General features: G+C 40.8%; 1 protein-coding gene across 2 annotated transcripts in view; it reads left to right on the top strand.

Annotated features, from left to right (window-relative positions):
• fig4a (FIG4 phosphoinositide 5-phosphatase a) overlaps positions 1–15995 on the top strand; it is a 104723-nt gene that overhangs the window by 70888 nt on the left and 17840 nt on the right. For both annotated transcript variants that reach the window (XM_024378321.1, XM_024378320.1), the window contains 4 exons: positions 909–967; positions 1167–1314; positions 3551–3637; positions 10765–10963. In XM_024378321.1, the coding sequence (XP_024234089.1) occupies positions 909–967; positions 1167–1314; positions 3551–3637; positions 10765–10963 (493 nt within the window). The remainder of the gene's footprint in view (positions 1–908; positions 968–1166; positions 1315–3550; positions 3638–10764; positions 10964–15995) is intronic.

The raw sequence follows: 15995 nt of genomic DNA, 5'->3' as shown, positions 1-15995 counted from the left end.
ATTTAAGGCCCTGCCCAAAACCCAAAATCAGAAGTAACTTCCTCCCTTAGTAAATCCATTAGCTGCTCCTCTCTGTCTGTCACTGGATCCATGAAAAAACAGTCCCTACCCGTCCCTAACCCCACGTATAATATCGGGGCTCGGGTAGGGTAGCCTAGTGGTTAGAGCGTTGGACTAGTAACCGGAAGGCTGCGAGTTCAAACCCCCGAGCTGACAAGGTTCAAATCTGTCGTTCTGCCCCTGAACAGGCAGTTAACCCACTGTTCCTAGGCCGTCATTGTAAATAAGAATTTGTTCTTAACTGACTTGCCTAGTTAAATAAAGGTAAAATAAATCAAAAGGGTAGCAGACCTCTACTACCGCTCTCTCATTCTTTATTTTTACTTTGACGCCCTCTCACCCCCTCTCACTGTCTTTCACTCTCCTCTCTTTCTGTCTTCCATTCTCTCACTCCCTCTTTCCCTTTCTCTTCTCGTATGTTCTGACCCAGATCTGTCTGCCTACCTGCCTGACTGTGTTCAGTCAATTATTTGTGGTTGTGCTGCTGTCATAATGACAGACCCAGATTGCTGTGGCCACTCCACCATTCAGTTACAAAGACCAAGATGACTATGTTATTATCATAAGAAACGAAATCTGCAGTCAGTCTTTTTCCTCTCAACCAGCCACACAACTCTCTATAATTGCTGTATTTATTTACACAAACTGGACTTCATTGAATTAAAGGGATGACGTATTAGTTGTTAGGCTGTCGTCAAGCTGAATCCTAGTTTCATATCTGGGTTATGGACGTACGGTATTCATTGGTGTTATGGCAGTGAAGGTAGAGTATGCAAACCTTACGGAAACTTGCATTTATCATAATGTTGAACGCTGTTAGCTAATCCTTGTTGTGTGTTTCTCTCTAGCTATACGTACTGGTGGTCGGAGGGGATCTTATCCTACCTGCCTCTGCCCTATGATGAAGGTATCTATTCAATCATACACACATCTGGGTTGGAAAGTAAAGTTTGTCTCAAAGTCAAAATCATGACCGACGTAAATGAAAAGAATATGCTTTTCTCTAATTTCACGGTGTGTGTGATTGTGTATACACTATGAGCATGTGGCGTATGTACAATATGTTAGTGTGACGTGTCCTAATCAGGGTGTGTGTGTGCTTCCAGTTCCCTGTGAGGAGAATATGAAGAAGGTAGGGGTGAGGAGAGTGAACCGTTACGACGAGAGCATCGATACCTACACAGAGTTCTTCAAACCCTACGAACTCACCTCCTTTGACGACACCTTCTGCATAGCTATGACCAACTCTGCACGGTACGTACCCTAACCTGCATACAGTCACATCAATATCTACTGGGTCATGGCAGGCTAACCATGTTGCTTTTTAGTTTCATACAATGACATGTCTGAATACTGGCCTGAGCAAAAATATTATAATTGTAAATTGACAATGAAGGTATTATATACAGGGCCTTCAGAAAGTATTCTTACGCCTTGAGTTATTCCACACTTTGTTGTTACAGCCTGAATTCAAAATGGATTCAATTGTTTTTTTGTTCATCCATCTTCACACAATACCTCATAATGACAAAGTAAAAACATTTTTTTAGATTTTAAAAAATAATTAGAAATGAATTACAGAAATCTCTCACTTATAAAGGTATTCACAACCCTGAGTCAATAGTTTGCAGAAGCACCTTTGGCAGCGATTACAGCTGTGAGTTTTTCTGGGTAAGAGCTTTCCACACCTGGAGTGTGCAGCATTTGCCCCTTATTCCTTTCAAAATTCTTTAAGCTCTGTCAAACTGGTTGTTGATCTTTGGTAGACAGACAATTTTAGGTCTTGACAGATTTTCCAATTGATTTAAGTCAACAGTAACTTTGCCACTCATGAACATTCAATGTCTTCTTGGTAAGCAACTCCAGTGTATATTTGGCCTTGTGTTTTAGGTTATTGTCCTGCTGAAAGGTGAGTTAATCTCCCAGTGTCTGGTGGAAAGCAGACTGAACCAGGTTTTCCTCTAGGATTTTGCCTGTGCTTAGCTCCATTCCGTAAAAATGTTATCCTGAAAAACTCTCCAGTCCATAACAATTACACACATACCCATAACATGATGCAGTCACCATTAGGCTTGTAAATGTAGAGAATGGTACTCATTAATGTGTTGATTGGATTTGCTCCAAACACAACATTTTGTATTCAGGACAAAAAGTGAATTACTTTGCTACATTTTTTGCAGTATCACTTTAGTGCCTTGTTTCAAACATGATGCTTCCTTCTTTTCACTCTGTCAAGTAGGTTAGTATTGTAGAGTAACTACAGTTTTGTTGATCATCCATCCTCAGTTTTCTCCTATCACAGTCATTAAACTCTGCAACTGTTTTAAAGTCACCATTGGCTTCATAGTGAAATCCCTGAGCGGTTTCCTTCCTCTCCGGAAACTGAGTTGATACACCATCCAAAGTGTAATTAAAACTTCACCATGCTCAAATGGACATTCAATGTCTGTTTATTATTTATTTTTACCCAACTACCAATAGGTGCCGTTTGTAAGGCTTTGGAAAACCTCCCTGGTCTTTTTTGGTTGAATATGTCTTTGAAATTCACTGCTCGACTGAGGGACCTTACAGATAATTGTATCTGTAGGGTACAGAGATGAGGTAGTCATTCAAAAATCTTGTTAAACACTATTATTGCACACAGAGTGAGTCCATGCAACTTACTGTATGTGACTTGTTAAGCAAAGTTTTACTCCTGAACTTATTTAGGTTTGCCATAACAAAGGGGTTGAAAACATTTCAGCTTTTCATTTTGTATTAATTTGTAAAGATTTCTAAAAACATAATAACACTTTCACATTATGGGGTATTGTGTGTAGGCCAGTGACCAAAAATCGCAATTGAATCTATTTTAAATTCAGGCTGTAACAACAAAATGTTGAAAAAGTCAAGGGGTCTTAATCATTTCTGAAGGCACTGTCGACTGACCATGTGAATCCTGGTGAAGGATCCCTTGTTAAATCCAATTCAATCAGTATAGATGAAGGGGAAGAGACAGGTTAAGGAAGGATTTTTAAACCTTGAGATAATTGAAATATGTATTGTGTATGTGTGCCATTCAGAGGGTGAATGGGCAAGACAAAGAATGCAAGTGCCTTTGAACGGGGTATGATAGTAGGTGCCAGGCGCATCAAGACTGCAACATTGCTGGATTTTTCACGCTCAACCATTTCCTGTGTGTATTAAGAATGGTTCACCACCCAAAGAACATCCAGCCGACTTGACACAACAGTAGGAAGCATTGGAGTCAACATGGGCCAGAATCCCTGTGGAACACTCTCGACACCTTGTAGAGTCCATGCCCTGACGAATTGAGGCTGTTCTGAGTGCAGGGGGTGCACAACTCCAATATTAGGAAGGTGTTCCTAATGTTTGGTGTACTCACCTGTTGCAGAGAGACAAAAGAGATTTGGATCTGGGTGCAGACATGAGGTTAACTATGATGTGTTTTTTCTGGGATAATGATGTGATGATTATGTTCTCTGTGAAGGGAGTTGATGCCCAAGACAGTAGGAGTGGACCCCAGCCCCTTCACTGTGCGCAAGCCAGAGGAGACTGGGAAATCTGCTGTGATTGGGTGAGTGTACTCTACTCGCGTGTGTCCTGACTTTACGTTAATTCATCTGATGACTGTTATTTTTCTTATCACCTAACTATGTTTAATTGTTACCTGATTAAATGAATAATGTAACAATCAACTCATTAGGATCTGGGGCACCATGAGAGCGGTTCTTTAAGGAGTTACCATCTCCCTATTTAAAGGTCTTTACCTATCACATCTATAAACAATCAACTCATTAGGATCTGGGGCACCATGAGAGCGGTTCTTTAAGGAGTTATCATCTCCCTATTTAAAGGTCTTTACCTATCACATCTATAAACAGTCAATTTATTAATCATAACCTCGTATCATATCATCATTCTGAACAGTCGTAACCTCCTTGCATCTGCAATAACCCAAGCCTTATTTATGATTCAGTACTACACAAATTGGTTTAATTATTTATTTACCAGCTAACTAAATGATAACACAGAATAAACATACACACTTAATACATTAGAAACAGGTCCCAAGCAGACTGACACAATATGGCAGCTTGTTACAAAAGACAGAAAGCGAGAGAGATGGACAGAGACCTACACTACCTTTTCAAAAGTTTGGGGCCACTTAAAAATGTCCTTGTTTTTGAAAGAAAAGCAAAAAAAAAGTGTCCATTTATAATAACATCAAATTGATCAGAAATACAGTGTGGACATTGTTAATGTTGTAAATGACTATTGTAGCTGGAAACGGCTGATTTAAAAAATAAAATAAAAATGTAATATCTACATAGGCGTACAGAGGCCCATTATCAGCAACCATCACTACTGTGTTCCAATGGCATGTTGTGTTACCTAATCCAAGTTTATAATTTTAAAAGGCTAATTGATCATTAGAAAACCCTTTTGCAATTATGTTATCACAGCTGAAAACTGGCCTTCTTTAGACTAGTTGAGTATCTGGAGCATCAGCATTTGTGGGTTCGATTACAGGCCCAAATTGGCCAGAAACAAAGTACTTTCTTCTGAATCTCGTCAGTCTATTCTTGTTCTGAAAAATGAAGGCTATTCCATGTGAGAAATTGCCAAGAAACTGAAGATCTCATACAATGCTGTGTGCTACTCCTTTCACAGAACAGCGCAAACTGTCTCTAACCAGAATATAAAGAGGAGTGGGAGGCCCCGGTGCACAACTAAGCAAGAAGACAAGTAGATTAGAGTGTCTAGTTTGAGAAACGGACGCCTCACAAGTCCTCAACTGGCCGCTTCATTAAATAGTACCCGCAAAACACCAGTCTCAACGTCAACAGTGAAGAGGCGACTCCAGGATGCTGGCCTTCTAGGCAGTTTTCAGATGTGCAAACATAATTGCAAAAGGGTTTTGTAATGATCAATTAGCCTTTTAAAAGTATAAACTTGTAAAGTATAAATTAGCTAACACAACGTGGCATTGGAACACAGGAGTGATGGTTGCTGATAATGGGCCTCTCTACGCCTATGTAGATAATCTTTTTTTTTTTATTGTCAAAAAATGGGTTAACAAAAACAAGGAAAATTTGAGGTGATCCCAAACCTTTGAACGGTAGTGAAATATTTTGGTACATTTATAAACTACTTTCACTGTAATCATATACTTTGCACACGGACCGCCACCCGTTTGGAGTAATAAATCATGCCGTGTATGCTCGTGGGTGCACTTCTCGTTGTTCGCTCGTGGGTGCACTTCTCGTTGTTCGCTCGTGGGTGCACTTCTCGTTGTTCGCTCGTGGGTGCACTTCTCGTTGTTCGCTCGTGGGTGCACTTCTCGTTGTTCGCTCGTGGGTGCACTTCTCGTTGTTCGCTCGTGGGTGCACTTCTTGTTGTTCGCTCGTGGGTGCACTTCTCGTTGTTCGCTCGTGGGTGCGCTTCTCGTTGTTCGCTCGTGGGTGCGCTTCGTTGGGTGCACTTCTCGTTGTTCGCTCGTGGGTGCACTTCTCGTTGTTCGCTCGTGGGTGCTCTTCTCGTTGTTCGCTCGTGGGTGCACTTCTCGTTGTTCGCTCGTGGGTGCACTTCTCGTTGTTCGCTTCTCTTCTCGTTGTTCGCTCGTGGGTGCACTTCGTTGTTCGGTGCACTTCTCGTTGTTCGCTCGTGGGTGCACTTCTCGTTGTTCGCTCGTGGGTGCACTTCTCGTTGTTCGCTCATGGTGCACTTCTCGTTGTTCGCTCGTGGGTGCACTTCTCGTTGTACGCTCGTGTGTGTGTGTGTGTGTGTGTGTGTGTGTGTGTTCCGCACAGGCGTTGTTTATGTGTGTTTGTATATTTCTGTGTCTCAACACATGTGTATGGAAGCCGTGGGCCAAAAACAAGACACTCATCTTCCATTAGCTGACTCATGTGAGCACACACACATGAACAAACACACACACACACACCATCTCTTTACCTTCTTGAAAACCTTCAATAACACCTAGTTGTTGAGCAACTACATGTGTTAGTATGATATTGAACTCCTATAAAGGGCATGTATTACTCCTGTTCCGTTAACCAGCCAATGGCTGTTTATGAATTTATTTATCAAAGCACAACCTTTTAATGAATGATTGAGTGTCCGGTATCATTCTCTACTGGAGTGTTATGTAGGCGTCCAGATTGGGGTTGTCCATCCGTTGTAGAGAGAGGACAAAGCTTTGATTACACTCTCTCTCTCCTTCTCTCCACCCCCCTACTCCCCCCTAACCTCTCTCTCTCTCCCTTTCTCTCTGCCCTCCCCCTCTCTCTACCCTCCCCTACTCTGTCCTGCTGCCTAACCTTTCTCTCCTCCCCTCTAACCTCTCTCTCTCTCCCTCTGCCCTCCCCCTACTCGTCCTTGTCCTGCTGCCTAACATCTCTCCCTCTCTCTTCCCCCTAACCTCTCTCTCTCTTTCTCTCTACTCCCCTCGGTCCTCCCCCTAACCTCTCTCTCTCTCTCCCTCTGCCCTCCCCCTACTCCCCTCTGTCCTGCTGCCTAACCTCTCTCCCTATCTCTTCCCCCTAACCTTTCTCTCTCCTTCTCTCCACCCCCTGCTCCCCTCGGTCCTCCCCCTAACCTCTCTCTCCTCCCCCAAACCTCTCTCTCTCCCTCTTCCCTCTCTCCACTCCCCTCTGTCCTGCTGCCTAACCTCTCTCTCCTCCCCCTAACTTCTCGCTCTCCCTCTCCCTCTGCCCTCCCCCTACTCTCACTTCCCCCTAGTCCCTTCTGTCCTGCTGCCTAATCTCTCTCTCTCTCTCTCTCTCTCTCTCTATCTCTCTCTCTCTCTCTCTCTCTCTCCTCCCCTGTGTCCTCCTGCCTAACCTCTCTCTCTCAATTCAATTGACTTTATTGATATGGCAAGTTCATTAGTTCTTACATTGTCAAAGTATACATATCGAATAAATAAATAAATGGTGGGACCAACAGCAATAATAATAGTAGTAGTGGACATGGGATTACCATTAACAACAATATTAATCAGAATAACAATACATTAAAGCAATGGTAGTAGACCAGTGTCAACATGACTGAGAAGACACATGACCTAGTAGTAGACCAGTGTCAACATGACTGAGAAGACACATGACCTGGTAGTAGACCAGTGTCAACCTGACTGAGAAGACACATGACCTGGTAGTGGACCAGTGTCAACATGACTGAGAAGACACATGACCTCGTAGTAGACCAGTCTCAACCTGACTGAGAAGACACATGACCTGGTAGTAGACCAGTGTCAACATGACTGAGAAGACACATGACCTGGTAGTGGACCAGTGTCAACATGACTGAGGAGACACATGACCTGGTAGTGGACCAGTGTCAACATGACTGAAAAGACACATGACGTGGTATGAAAGACAAAACAAAACAAGATGGGAAATATTATTGACATTACTTTGCACTTTTCACTGGCTGTCCCTCAGGTTGTGGCAGGAGGACACATATTTGGCTGCCAAAACTGCACATTTTGGCTTTTATACCTAATAAATATTTGATTTTTATAGTTTCAAATTCTTTGTATTGAATTATAATTTTGGGAAAGAAATATTCTCTTAGGTCTGAGTATTTGTCACAGTGTAATAGGAAATGCAGCTCTGTCTGTACCTCTCCCCTGGAGCAGAGTGAGCACAGCCTGTCCTCTCTGGGCAGCCAGGTTTGTCTGTGACGACCGGTCTCTATAGCCACACTGTGCTCACTGAGTCTGTACCTAGTCAATGTTTTCCTCAGTTTTCTATCAGTCACAGTGGTCAGATAGTCTGCCACCATGTGCTGTCTGTTTAGAGCCAAATAGCATTGAAGTTTACTTTGATTTTTTGTTGTGTCTTTCAAATAGGTGATATATTTTTCTTTTTGTTTTGTGATGATTTGGTTGGGCCAGATTTTCTGAGTGCTGTCCTGAGGCTCCATGGGGTTGGTTTGAGTTGGTGAACTGAGCCTCAGAACCAGCTGGCTGAGGGGACTCTTCTCTTGTTTCATCTCTTGACATTGTAGAGCTGTGTGATGGAATGTTTTGGGGTCACTTGTTTTTAGATGGTTGTAAAATTTGATGGCTCTTTTTCTATTCAAATGAGGAGGGAGTATTGGCCCAATTCTGCTCTACATGCGTTATTTGGAGTTTTTCTTTGCACTTGCAATACAGTCTTGCAAAACTCTGCATGCAGTATTTCGATTGGATGTTTGTCCCATTTGGTAAATTCACTATTAGAGATTGGACCCCATACTTCACTGCCATATAGAGCAATTGGTTCTATAACTGATTGAACATTTTTGAGCCAGATTCTAATTGGAATTTCGATTTTGATGTTCCTTTTAATGGCATAGAATGCTCTTCTTGCTTTGTCTCTCAGCTCATTCACAGACATGTGAAAGCTACCTGTGTTGCTGATATTTAGTCCTAGATATGTATCGTTTTTGTGTGTTCTAATAGAACTGTGTCCAAATAGAATTTATATTTGTCATCCTTATTTACGGACCTTTTTTGGAATATCATCGTTTTTTAGGTTAACGGTCAGAGCCCAGGTCTGACAGAACCTGTAAAGACGATCTAGCACCAGGTCATCTGCTTACAGCAGACACTTGATTTCAGTGTTGTGTAGGGTGATACCAGGTGCTGCCGATTCTTCTAATGTTTTTGCCAATTCATTAATGTAGATGTTAAATAGTGTTGGACTTATTGGGCAGCCCTGTTTCATTCCCCGTCCCTGAGAGAAGAAGGCTGTTTGCTTGTTGCCAATTTTAACCGCAAATTTGTTTTTAGTGTACATTGATTTGATTTAAAATCATATGTTTTCCCTCCAATACCACTTTCTGTTAGTTTATAAAAAAGACCTTCGTGCCAAATTGAATCAAATGCTTTCCTGAAATCTACAAAACATGAGTAGATTTAGCCTTTGTTTTGGTTTACTTGTTTATCAATTAGAGTGTGGAGGGTGTAATGTGATTGGTGTGATCAATCCCTGGTTCCAAATATCGGGGTAAATACCTGCATTGAGGATAATGTTGAAGAGTTTGAGTATAGCCAATTTGAATTTGTGGTCTGTATATTTGATAATTTCATATAAAATACCATCAGCACCACAGGCCTTTTTGGGTTGGAGAGTGCATAGTTTTTCCAATAATTCTTCTTCTGTAATTGGGGTATCCACAGGATTCTGATAGTCTTTGACTGCTGATTCAAGGATTTGTAATTTTTCTTGTATATCTTGTTGTTCTTGGCTCTTTGTTATATTGCTGTAGAGGTTTGCAAAGTGATTTCTCCCCATATCCCCATTTTGGATAGCAAATTCCTCATGATGAGGTTTGTTTAATTTATTCCAATTCTCCCAGAAGTGGTTTGATTCTATGGATTCCTAAATTCCATCCAGCTGATTTCTAATGTGCTGTTCCTTTTTTGTTCTGAGGGTGTTTGTATTGCTTCAGTGTTTCCCCATATTGAAGGCGTATATTTTTGTTGTCTGGTTCTCTGTGTTTTTGATTAGATATATTTCTCAATGACTTTCTTAGATTTTTGCAATCATTATCAAACCATTTTTCATTATCTGTTATTTCTGGTTTGCCCTTAAGCTTCTTTAAATTAGCCAAGGAGGCTAATTTGTCAAATATAAAGTTTATGTTCCAAACGGCCAAATGTCCACCTTCATTGCGGTAGGAGAATGTTAAGGCTAAAAAGTTGTCCAGGAGAGATTGTATTTTTTGCCTACTAATTGCTTTTTGGTAGATGTCTGTACAGTTTGCACTCCATCTATAGGGCTGTTTTGTACCATGTCATTTATTGGGCAGTGATGCTTCATGGTTGGGTTCTGCTCTTCTCAGATACACTGTGATTTTACTGTGGTCTGAGGGAGGTGTTAGTGGGCTGACTGTGAAGGCTCTGAGAGACTCTGGGTTTAGGTCGGTGAGGAAGTCGTCTACAGTGCTGCTGCCAAGGGATGAGCTGTAGGTGTACCTACCAAAAGAGTCCCCTCTCAGCCTACCATTGTCTATGTACAGACCCTGTGTTCGACAAAGCTTCACGAGTTTTTCACTTTGTCATAGTTGTTTCTGTGGGGGTATGTGGGGAGGGAAAGGTTGTTGCTTCCCGGTAGGTGTTTATCCCCATGACTGTTAATAGTGTCTTGTTCTTCTGCTGTTCTAGCATTCAGTTCTCCACAGACCAGTACATTGCCTTGGGCCTAAAAGTAACTAATTTCCCCCTCTAGAATGGAGAAACTCTCTTCATTGAAGTAGGGTGACTGAGGGGGGAATGTATGTGGCACAGAGGAAGACGTTTTTATCTGTCAAAATAGCCTCCTTGTTGATTTTTAACCATATAAAGAATTCTCCTGTTTTGATCAATTCGATTGAATTAATTAGTTCAGATTTATTTACATGGTCATAGAGACAGTCCAGATCGAGGGTGGGATGGTGGGCCAGGTGTACCTTCCCCTAACCTCTCTCAGCCTTTCAGTCTGGCTCTGTCTTGTTAACCATGTTTATTCAAAAAACTACCAACGATACTGTCTATTTATTCTGTGTGTCTAAGAGCAGTATGGTCACGCTATGGACTACTGACACTAACTACTACTAATGTGTGTGATAGCTGGGTGAGACAACCACTTATCGTAAGATTAAGGCATGAATTGTAAGTGGCTCTGGATAAAAGTGTCTGCTAAATGACTAAAATGTAAGTGTGTGTAGTGCTAAGAGTAGTAAGGAGGAGACAGTGGTCCAGAGGAAGACAGCGGCCAGCGCCCCCCCACCCCCCAGTGAGGAACAGATCTCCAGCAGCTCAGAGGACGACTCCGAGGACGACCGCGACGATGACGGATCAGTGTCCCAACGCTCCACCCCCGTCAAACTACTGACCGAGTCTGGGGAGAGCGTCCGCACTCAGGAGGTATGGGATGGGAAACGCGCTGACACAAACACAGGTAGCCAGCTGAGTTAAATGTCAGCTGACATGCAAACTGGACCTTGGGAGAGAAGGTGTTAACTAAATGTGAAGATTTCAACTATCGAGATTGAAAACTCATTCTGTGTCAATATAAAAATGATTTTCAGTGTCAGGTGGAGCTCTCTTGTTTCTCCTCACATGTTCAGAACATAATGAGGTTTCTCTTGGTTTCTCTCTCGCTAACTGGCCCTCTCTCATTCCCTCTTCTTCCCATTTCTGTCTCTCTAGCCAACATTCTGTCTCCCTCTCTCCCTCTCTCACTCACGGAGTTGACCTATCGGTGTTATGTGTTATTGTTTGAGAACATTAATTTCTCCCCTATCCATTGAGATTTTCACAATGGTCGCATAATCATTCAGATAATGAATCCATAACATGGCATACAAATGATATGTAATCAAAAGCGTATTCATCACAACACAGTTTGCGTTCTTATAGTTTGATTGAACTCCCCAGGACACTGATAGTTTTGGATGGTTTGGTTTGATGGTTTGGCTTTTTAGACAGCAGAGCAAAATGTAGAAGACTAACATACCACCGCAGCTGATATTGTGTTCTATCATCAACGTTATCCACTGTCACCAGTCTAATACATTGTATCATAATGATTATACTAGAGTGAATCAAATACCTGAGACTGATCTATTTTCATGTGCACACACACGTCACAACAAAAAACGGGGGGCTCTCATCTCTCGCTTGTGACTCAAGGTCTCTCTCTGTGTTTCCATGACAACTGGACTGGTTGAATATTCTCCTTAGTAAGCAAGCGAGAGAGCAGAGGGGAGACAATGGGAGTTTGAATTTGAATAGGATGACCTGGAAGTGGAGCTGGGCTTTAGCCCTTTGATGCCAGCCTCAGTCAGAATACATTGTGTGGCTCTGTCCCAAATGGCACCCTATTCCCTATATAATGCACTAATTTGGACCAGAACTGGGCCTTTTCAACAGTAGTGCACTGCAAAGGCAATAGTATGCCATTTGGGACACAGAGATGCTGTTGGACTTGTACCCAGGTGGTAGTACCACTGTCTATTAAGAGTGGTACCATCACCTGGACCTCATGTGAGTGCTACCATAAAAGGGGTATTTAGATTGGCAGCAAGATGTAAGTAGATTCCATTGGAGCTCATTCAGGTCAGGAAATGAACTGGGGAAGATGGGGAGCATATTGAAGATGAGGAGGAATTACCAACTCATGAATTGTATAGAACTGGCCATCCTAATGAAGTAGATTACTTGGATGTAATTAATTAATGGCTCACAGTACTTTTCCCTGTGAGAGAGACAACACAACGAGTTCTCTCCTTCTCTATCCATTCTACCATCCTTTAGGATCCATGGAGAGAGCAGGGTAGAGAGATGAAGACAGAGCGAAAGAAAGAGATTACCCTCCTCCGCTGTCCCCTTTTATTTTATTTAACATCTTTATTCACATGCTTTTAGATGTCAATTATATGTTAATTCACATGCTTTTAGATGTCAATTATATGTTAATTCGCATGCTTTTAATGTCCATACACCTTTGTTAATTTGCATGCTTTTAGATGTCCATACACCTTTGTTAATTCGCATGCATTTAGATGTTCATACACCTTTATGTTAATTCACATGCGTTTAGATGTCCATACACCTTTATGTTAATTCACATGCTTTTAATGTCCATACACCTTTATGTTAATTCACATGCGTTTAGATGTCCATACACCTTTATGTTAATTCACATGCGTTTAGATGTCCATACACCTTTATGTTAATTCACATGCGTTTAGATGTCCACACACCTTTATGTTAATTCACATGCGTTTAGATGTCCATACACCTTTATGTTAATTCACATGCTTTTAATGTCCATACACCTTTATGTTAATTCACATGCGTTTAGATGTCCATACACCTTTATGTTAATTCACATGCACCATACACCTTTATGTTAATTCACATGCGTTTAGATGTCCATACACCTTTATGTTAATTCACATGCATTTAGATGTCCATACACCTTTATGTTAATTCACATGCTTTTATGTCCATACACCTTTGTTAATTCACATGCGTTTAGATGTCCATACACCTTTATGTTAATTCACATGCGTTTAGATGTCCATACACCTTTATGTTAATTCACATGCGTTTAGATGTCCATACACCTTTATGTTAATTCACATGCTTTTAATGTCCATACACCTTTATGTTAATTCACATGCGTTTAGATGTCCATACACCTTTATGTTAATTCACATGCGTTTAGATGTCCATACACCTTTATGTTAATTCACATGCGTTTAGATGTCCATACACCTTTATGTTAATTCACATGCTTTTAATGTCCATACACCTTTATGTTAATTCACATGCGTTTAGATGTCCATACACCTTTATGTTAATTCACATGCGTTTAGATGTCCATACACCTTTATGTTAATTCACATGCTTTTAATGTCCATACACCTTTATGTTAATTCACATGCGTTTAGATGTCCATACACCTTTATGTTAATTCACATGCGTTTAGATGTCCATACACCTTTATGTTAATTCACATGCGTTTAGATGTCCATACACCTTTATGTTAATTCACATGCTTTTAATGTCCATACACCTTTATGTTAATTCACATGCGTTTAGATGTCCATACACCTTTATGTTAATTCACATGCGTTTAGATGTCCATACACCTTTATGTTAATTCACATGCGTTTAGATGTCCATACACCTTTATGTTAATTCACATGCGTTTAGATGTCCATACACCTTTATGTTAATTCACATGCGTTTAGATGTCCATACACCTTTATGTTAATTCACATGCGTTTAGATGTCCATACACCTTTATGTTAATTCACATGCGTTTAGATGTCCATACACCTTTATGTTAATTCACATGCGTTTAGATGTCCATACACCTTTATGTTAATTCACATGCGTTTAGATGTCCATACACCTTTATGTTAATTCACATGCGTTTAGATGTCCATACACCTTTATGTTAATTCACATGCGTTTAGATGTCCATACACCTTTATGTTAATTCACATGCGTTTAGATGTCCATACACCTTTATGTTAATTCACATGCGTTTAGATGTCCATACACCTTTATGTTAATTCACATGCGTTTAGATGTCCATACACCTTTATGTTAATTCACATGCTTTTAATGTCCATACACCTTTATGTTAATTCACATGCGTTTAGATGTCCATACACCTTTATGTTAATTCACATGCGTTTAGATGTCCATACACCTTTATGTTAATTCACATGCGTTTAGATGTCCATACACCTTTATGTTAATTCACATGCGTTTAGATGTCCATACACCTTTATGTTAATTCACATGCATTTAGATGTCCATACACCTTTATGTTAATTCACATGCGTTTAGATGTCCATACACCTTTATGTTAATTCACATGCGTTTAGATGTCCATACACCTTTATGTTAATTCACATGCGTTTAGATGTCCATACACCTTTATGTTAATTCACATGCGTTTAGATGTCCATACACCTTTATGTTAATTCACATGCGTTTAGATGTCCATACACCTTTATGTTAATTCACATGCTTTTAATGTCCATACACCTTTATGTTAATTCACATGCGTTTAGATGTCCATACACCTTTATGTTAATTCACATGCGTTTAGATGTCCATACACCTTTATGTTAATTCACATGCTTTTAGATGTCCATACACCTTTATGTTAATTCACATGCGTTTAGATGTCCATACACCTTTATGTTAATTCACATGCGTTTAGATGTCCATACACCTTTATGTTAATTCACATGCGTTTAGATGTCCATACACCTTTGTTAATTCACATGCTTTTAATGTCCATACACCTTTATGTTAATTCACATGCGTTTAGATGTCCATACACCTTTATGTTAATTCACATGCGTTTAGATGTCCATACACCTTTATGTTAATTCACATGCTTTTAATGTCCATACACCTTTATATGTTAATTCACATGCTGCTTTCTGTTTTCTGATTCATCCTCTCCCCTCCCAGTCTTTCTTGCCAGATTCACGTATCCTCACATCCCCAGTAACATCCACACTGATTGCTTTTGACAACGAGAGGCAAAAAAACATTGAATAAAATATATATTTTTGTAAATATCCATTAACCCCAGTACTGTTTTCTCCCTCAGGCTTCATTTATAACATGCTTCCCTCAGCTATACGTTTTCTCCCTCAGACTTCATTTATAACATGCTTCCCTCAGCTATACGTTTTCTCCCTCAGGCTTCATTTATAACATGCTTCCCTCAGCTATACGTTTTCTCCCTCAGGCTTCATTTATAACATGCTTCCCTCATATGTTTTCTGCCTCTTCTTGGATCTGGAGTGGGTAGCGGGGAGGGGGTCATGAATATTTTGGGATAGAAGGTTAGCGGTTAGCTCACGTGTCGGCACATACACACACGTGTCGCTGCCTGCGAGCCTGTCCCAGAGAATGGATTGCTATGGCGCCAGAAAAACACAACTGATCAAATATTTAAACATCTGATCATTACCTTTCTGCTTGCTGTATAATTAGACACACTAATTCCATATTCCCCCTCTGTGTGTGTGCGTTCGTGTGAGAGTTTGTTTCTGTGTGTGTGTTTGCAAAACTTCACTCTCTTGTATTTTGTTGTATCCGGCCACCTCCCTCCAGTTCTCTCGTCTTGGGCCCAAACCATGGTGCCAGGCTGAATCCATAGCCTTTGAATGGAAATGCTATGTTTTGTGTTGGACATAGAGCTGTCCCATCATCTCAGAGGAGATAAGTGCTTGAAAGGCTACTGCTGTTACTTAAACCACCGCTGGACCATCCACGTTCTGTAGGGACAGAAGATGGATGTACACTTCACCTTTATTGTTGTTCGTATTCATTCTCACTCTAGTCTCTTGTGGTGACAATCACAGGTGTTCCAGTCTGTAGTTTTCCTATGTGGCTTTGTGTTTGCTGAAAAGCC

Source organism: Oncorhynchus tshawytscha, linkage group LG18, assembly GCF_018296145.1.
Source record: "Oncorhynchus tshawytscha isolate Ot180627B linkage group LG18, Otsh_v2.0, whole genome shotgun sequence".
In the NCBI taxonomy this organism is placed as follows: domain Eukaryota; kingdom Metazoa; phylum Chordata; class Actinopteri; order Salmoniformes; family Salmonidae; genus Oncorhynchus; species Oncorhynchus tshawytscha.
The sequence above is the reverse complement of the archived record's forward strand: the minus strand, read 5'-3'. Positions and strand labels throughout refer to the sequence as shown.